The sequence below is a fragment of the Anneissia japonica genome, unplaced genomic scaffold, assembly GCF_011630105.1.
Source record: "Anneissia japonica isolate Jap-2015-1 unplaced genomic scaffold, ASM1163010v1 scaffold1511_len2985839_cov193, whole genome shotgun sequence".
NCBI lineage: Eukaryota > Metazoa > Echinodermata > Crinoidea > Comatulida > Comatulidae > Anneissia > Anneissia japonica.
The window spans coordinates 2,513,031-2,520,575 of record NW_022685291.1 but is presented as its reverse complement, the minus strand read 5'-3'; the positions used below and the strand labels follow the sequence as shown (position 1 = coordinate 2,520,575).

General features: G+C 32.9%; 2 protein-coding genes across 3 annotated transcripts in view; both read left to right on the top strand.

Moving 5' to 3' along the window:
• Nucleotides 1-2,701, top strand: part of LOC117110714 (tripartite motif-containing protein 2-like) — a 9,216-nt gene extending 6,515 nt beyond the window's left edge. The window contains exon 3 of one of the 2 annotated variants that reach the window (XM_033253498.1): nucleotides 459-2,701. In XM_033253498.1, the coding sequence (XP_033109389.1) occupies nucleotides 459-2,536 (2,078 nt within the window). In that variant the 3' untranslated portion in view covers nucleotides 2,537-2,701. The remainder of the gene's footprint in view (nucleotides 1-458) is intronic. The other variant, XM_033253489.1, reaches the window with a different exon arrangement.
• LOC117110701 (tripartite motif-containing protein 2-like) overlaps nucleotides 1-7,545 on the top strand; it is a 30,529-nt gene that overhangs the window by 11,499 nt on the left and 11,485 nt on the right. The gene's annotated exons all lie outside the window — the stretch shown is intronic.

The following is a 7,545-nucleotide window of genomic DNA, read 5'->3' as shown; positions in this document are numbered from 1 at the left end:
CTAATCTGTCAGCAAGCACGCCAAAAATTCCCGTTTTGTTGTTTGTTTTTTTATTTTCTATCCGGTCTCTCAGCTCGGGTTGGCCGCACAAATCTACCAGGTCAGCAGTTTCCTGGTCGCTCCAAATCTATCGCATTATTATTAATTAAAATTTGAATTAACTTTTATGAAAAGTAATGATTGCGTCTTGATTAAACACACATGAAGGGTTTTTTTATTCAAGAACTTCTAAATGCAACGGCGTCATCGACTGTGATTGGTCGACAGCCGACGAGGAAATGTCAATCTCGGTCACGCCAGGGTCAATCCAGGGTCAATATGGGTGCTGAGCCGGGATCGAGATAGGTAGATTGAGATCGAGGTCACGCCAGGTGCGAGTCGGGGCAGATGCGGTCACATTACGAAAATCTCACCCGCGGTGAGTCAAGCCAGGCTTGAAACGCTAGTGTGACCGTAGCCTAAGTCACTCAACTGCCTCCATAGTTTCTGTTTGTCATGTCTTGAAGACTGGGTTAAGGAGAAGGGTAGGCTGACTTGTCCAACTTGCTCAAAATCATACCGACTTCCAGAGGGCGGGCTTCAGAAGCTTCCACCAAATACATTTATAAATAACTTATTAGAAACTATTGAACAATTTTCTGGAAAAGATCAAATAAAATGTGCTTGTAAAAAAAGAGAAGCAGCAATATATTATTGCCAGGATTGCAGACAGTACTTGTGTTCTACTGGTAGTGAATATCATCATGAATTTCGACTCTTTGCAAATCACAAGCTACATTCAGTGGAGGATTTGCGATCAATGAGCACAATACAGAAAGCTTCACTACATCCGCCGCAGTGTTTGCTTCACAGCAAACCTTTGGAATTTTACTGTGTAAATTGTACAACTCCAGTCTGTGTTAATTGTACAATTATGAACCACAAAGAATGGGAAGGAAAACACAAACCGATCTGCATTTCAGAAGCATTTCAAACATTTAAAGAAACTTCAGCAACACTAGAAAAAGCTGTCAGTGACTGCAAAAACAAATTACAAGATGGCCTCAAAGCAGTAACTCAGATTGCTACAAAATTAGGACAAAGTAAAGCTACAACTTTGAGAAATATTGACAATCATGTACAACTGATGATAAAGAAAATCAAAGAAAATGGAGACAAAATTAAAAATGAAGTAGAGACAATATACAAAAAGAAAAAGAAGGTAAATGATGTACAAATGGATGAACTGAAAACAACAATATCTGATATAAATACAAAACTCAGTTTTCTTAATCAGCTTTTGCAGAGTGATGAAGCAACAGCAATGCAGTCAGGTGAAAGATTAATTACAGCACTGAAGGAGAGAATCAATGAATTGCCAAAAACAAAGCCAGATGATAATGGACAAATTAAATTTGTTATCAATGAGAATCTGTTTGATTCATTGCAACAATGTGATATTGGGTATGTATCACAGGGAGCAGCAGACCACCTGACATTGAAGGGAGTGGAATATGCATTACAAGGTCAGACAATTGTTGTCAAAATAATAAAAGCAGACGAATGTAAAATACATGCAAATCAACTGAAGGCAACTTGGACACAGCCAACAGGAGAAACCAGCATCATTCAAGTTCAGGAAGATGACAATGGAGATTATTTTGTGACAGGAAAATGCACCAGTACAGGTATTTGTAAATTAGATGTGAGCGCCAGCAGCGAACCAATCAAGCAGTCACCAGTGATAGTGAAAGTAGAGAAGGAAGGACTAGTAAATACCATTAAAATAATAAACAATGTTAATGTTTACGATGTAGTTAAGTGTGAAGATGGTTGCTTGCTGGTTTCATGTCTTACAAATGTAATATTCAAGTACAAGCAATCGGGAGAATATATTGGTAAGGTTATGCTACCGCAGGGTGTACAGGTTTTCAAAATGTTCAAAATGAAGAGTGGTAACATAGCATTCAGTGATTTGGGTAATAATAATACCATCAAAGTATGCAATATGAATGGTCAGGTGATCAAATCAATTGGTCAGGGAGTACTATCAAGTCCATATGGTATCCATGTGCATGAGGCATCAAATGTTGTGTATGCTGGAGACTTTAATTCAGACTATGTCTACATGTTTGACTTTGATAATGACAATGTGAACAAGCAGATAGGGTCAAAGAACAAACACAGTCAAATAAGTGGAGTCTGTGATGTAACTCTTACAAATCAAGGACATTGCCTCATATTGTATTCTCAAAATCAAGGACTACAGTTATTTAATAATGAGGGACAGTTCCTGAAAGTCCTTGTTGAATCAGGAGTTGAAGATGGTAAGGTGATGTATCCACATGGAGTAGTAGTTGATGAGGATGACAACATCATTATATCAAGTCACCACAAACTACAGCTATTCAGTAGTGATGGATCTTTCATGAAAAGAATTGATAAACCAGAAGATAAAATCAAAAGTCCAAGGGGATTATCCGTAATTTCACATCATCCAAGGAGACTTGCAGTAGCAAATTATGGTGACAAAACTGTAAAAATATTCAATTATTAAAAATTGATAGTCAACTGGTTGCTATTGTTGTTGTGTGGTCTTTTCATAATTATTAATTTACAGGTGAATACCTACATATATTATTTCATATCACTCATATAAATTTGCAGTTGTGATTACCAAACTATATAAACTTATTAATTTTGATGATGATGATACTGCTCACTTGTTTATGTTGCATTTTTCATCTACTGAATCACAAACCATATTAGGAATACCAACAAACATGTATATTATTTAATATTAAATGAAAAAATGTATTGAGTCAGATCCATTGCATACTCATTGTGTATATTTATTTATTAAACATACTTCCATTTAATTTCATTTTCATTACTTTTATTATAAATTCAATATAAAAACAATTACATTATTTTTATGTTGAATCAACTCATGTATGGCTGAGAATTATGTGAAGAGACAAGAATAATTCTGTCAACAATCACATTTTTGTAATTTATATCTCCACATTTTAAATGTATTACTGGGTAGTTTTGTAAAATATATATATAATTATCCTAGGAAATATTCTTTTTGAATAATTATTTTCAATTATTGTCATTCTGTAGTTTACAGTAATGTTCATGTTAGCTATGAATTTTCAATTAAAAAAATGCTTGTGGTAACAATTACCTTTTAAAAATATACTTTAAATATTTTGATGAATGTTAATATAATTTATTCAACTTTTCAACTGTAGGCTTATTAATGTTATTATCTTCATTATTATTATTAATGTTGTTCTTATGAATTACCCCATATAGTATTCGATGACATTTTACTTAGCATCTTAATTGTTGGCATATTTAATCCTATATAATGTTATCATTATTATTATTATTATTATTATGATTATTATCCTTCTCAACCAACAACAACAGTTCTTTTCAGAACTATCTACGTGGTGTACCGCAAGCATTAATTATATATTATTATTATTATTATTACTATTATAATTATTATTACTATTTTTATTATTATTATTAATGTTCTTACATATTATTGTATTAGATGGCAGTTACAACAATTTACTCAGAATTCTAATTGTACTACAAATTAGAGCAGCAAAAATAATAACTCGAAAGTCCAGATATGATTCCAGTTCAGGCACAAGAGGCGCCAAATTTAGAAAAAAAAAAAAAGAAACAGTATATCAATGAAGCAGTAACAATGTATAAGATAATGAATAATTTAGCACCATCCTTCTTAAGAAACCAGTTTCATGAACGTGAACATACAGTAGAACCTCAATTTTACGTACGGTACGGGACCGGAGGGCGTACGTTAATCGGGGGATTCGTAAAATAGAGGTTGGGTTAAATTTGTGGTAACCTTTGACCTAATACGTACTTAACGCTCAATATACGTATGTATGAACGAACGATGTTACCTAGCTAGGCTAGACCTAGCCTCTAGGCCTACGAATAAAACCATGTGTTTAGTGTTTTTATTCATCACTTTACGATGTCATAATAAAGTGTTCAAATAAAACCATGCGTCTAGTGTATTAATTCATCACTTTATATATTTTATTTAACTAAAGAACATGAAAATATTGTAAGATTACCTATACGACAAAGGTATTACTTGGGAATTCCCCTTCGTGCCTATTCTAAACAACAGAGCTGTGGCAGTGTTGTCTGGGCCTGTTGAGACAAACTAAACCCATGTGCACTGGGCGATTCAACCAATTAGCGTTTGTGTACATGAAACAGCAACCATGTGCACTGCACTGGGCAAGCCAACCAATTAGCGTTCGTGTACGAAACTATGCCTACTCAGCTTCGTGTAGAAAATTTGACCAGACAATTTTTTCCATGGTGTGCCACACGAAGCTAAGGAGGAAAGCAATTACTTTGAGCACCATTGGTAGTTCACATGGTTTTAGATTATAACAACCCAGTATTAGACTCAATCAATGTTGCTGTTTAATGAAAATATGTTGCATTATGGCTTGTTTATTGTTATAGTTTATTGTTATAGTCTTTTTACTTATGGTTGCTCTGAAAAGGGCCGTTTGTTTTGAATATTTTCGGGGTTTTTGATGACGTCATCGTCGATACGAGGCGTACGTAAAACCGAGGGTTCGTATAACTGGGGTACGTAAAAACGAGGTTCTACTGTATATATGAAACATTTTACATTTACAACAACTGCTTCTAATGTTTATACTTTTAAAAGACTAATAAATAACTGACAAGATTAAATATCTTAAATAATGAACAAAAAACTTTAAACTGTTCTACATTGTCATGACATCACTTTTTAGTCTTTATCATTTTAAATTTTACTTTTTTTTTGTACAATATGTATTTTAATTTGTATTTTTATATTGTAGTTTCTACATTTTATATGTATCTTCTTGCAAAAACAGCCTTGTGAAAAACACCAATATGGTGCCACAGGGTTTTTCCATTTTAAAAAACAATTACCGGTATTATATTATTATTATATAATCACTAAAATTCATTTCATTATGTTTCGATTTCTTTATCTTTTTGCAATGAAAGTTGAAAAAATACATGATTTGGTCACGATTTATGATATGAAAGGGTTTCTGATATATTCTTTAAAGCGGGGGTGCGGGGATGAAACATGTATTTATTAATATAAAATAGTGGGATGGGAGACCACATTGATGGTGACGTCACTTAATTTAGGAACTCGGTATTCGAGAACGAGGCTTGTCAACTGGGTCCCAAAAAAAAAAAAGGACAAAATATGGAGAGAGGATAAAGGAAGCAAGTGATTTAGAATACGAAAAGAAAACAAACAGGAGCTTAGTAAATAGAGGCCTGACTTGGTCACTTTTTTCTCTGGCACCATGAGTGCACCATGCAGATACCTGTGCCTTAATAATGTCCATTATTATTATTATTATTATTATTATTATTATTATTATTATTATTTTTATATTTGGAATAAAATAAAGCATCGGTATGGCAAGTATGTACAGACAATATTTGACTGTTAGTCAGAATAATAATTTTTTTCCTATTTTCCAGCCCCGAAGTTTCATTTCCTTTGTGTGACTTGGCCGCAATTATCAGCAACATCAGGCCTGTTTTTGTCAGATGGAAAAAAAAATAAAGATATACAATAAACTTACAAGATGAGAAAGAATGCTTAAAGTGGCACTACATGTGGCCACGCTTCATGTTCATCTTCCTTATGTATTTTTTCACTTGTATCTCTTGCTCTTCTATCCTGGAAACAACAGTCATACAGCTTTTAAGTTGAATAACCTAAAAAAACAAATTTAAAACAGGAAACATGTATTTAATAGAGTTCTACAAATATATCTAATTAATTTTACTTTTAATTTTATCTGAAATACTGTATTTTATACATTTAAACAAATTAAGTGAGATCCTTGTCATACTTTTGCTTCCAGGTCAGAAGGACCCCAAAGGTCATGTAAATATGGAAGAGGGGTTTATTACCTTATCCAGTGACCAGGCTGATACACATGTGGGTAGTCATATTAGGATGGAAATGGTATATACCACAAATGCTTGCATAAGCGCTGCGGTGCTTATAAAATTTTTGGAGACTTCAGTGCGGCGCTTATTCGAAAGCGGAGTCTTATTCAAGAGCGGCGCTTATTAAAAAAATATTGGTGTGTCCTTATTCACACCAATATTTCATTGTTCCTATTTTTACCAATCTCACATATTCCCATAGTTCGGTAGGCCTATCATAGGCCTTACATCATTGTAAATAAACGTTTATAAAGATATGCTTGTCTTCATTGTGTTATTTATTTATTTGAACGCTGAATACATTGTATTTATTTATTACCATGTATAATGCGCTTATTCACTCAAAATGAAGCGCCATGGCACTTATTCGAGAGCAGTACTCAGCAAAGATAATCATGTCTGGTGCGGCACTTATTTACGAGCGGCGCTTATTCGAGCATAAATGGTACCCAGTTTTCTACTTTCTATTTCATGGCACTCTTACAGAGGCATAATAATGAGTACGACATGGGGAATGGAGGCTGATTATCAACTGCTTGAACATATTCCTTTTTGGGAGGGGAAAAGATTGGTTGATATAATAATAGTAAAAGAAGACTTAATTATTAGGTATATCTGTAAATATAACATAAGGCTTATCCTCATTGCCATAACAAGCAGCGATATAGAAATTACAAAAATATTTTTAAATCATTAAGTGATGTTGAAATTTTTCACAATTATTCACATTTTCACAAGTGTACAAACAGTACGCTAGGGGAAGGGGGTAAACAAATTTGCACACTTTACATATGCATGAAAATGTTGAATCAAAATAACATGCAATATTCAAAATAGATTTTTATAACCAATTAGAATGCTACTATAGATATAATATGTATATTTATGTAACTTTAGTACAAAGTTTAGTTGACTTAACAAAAAAATTGTGAATGGTTTTGCGTACACTTTCAGAGGGGAGGGAGGGGGTACCGAAGAAGAGTACTGTTTGTACACTTGACCCCTAAAAAAGTATGAAGTAAATACACATGAAAAGCAAAAACCAAATCATACTAAAGAAATTATGACAAAAAATTAAAGACATGAAAAGTAACTAGACATCATTGAGATGTGGAGAACTATAAGGCTGAATAGGAATAGCGAGGGTGAATCTGGTCCTGCAGAGGTCAGAGAATTTTTAGTTTATCTACCGTCATTAATATTATAAGTTGAGGGTGAAAATTTGTCATGAATTTTATGGTAATTTTTGTGTATATTATAGCTATAACTAGTTTGAATTGCTTTAGAAAAAGAAAATTGCATTAAAAATAAAAGTGTAATTACCTATTCATTAATAATCAAATTATATAGAATGACCTCATATATTATTTAATATGCATATATTTTTTTATTTTTATTTTATGTGGCCATAACCACCTTTATTGTTCCACCACATCTCATTCAAACATAAATATTCATGTAAAATACAAATGATTCACAAGAATTAATACAAATAAACAAATTATTAAAAAAAAGAAATATATATAC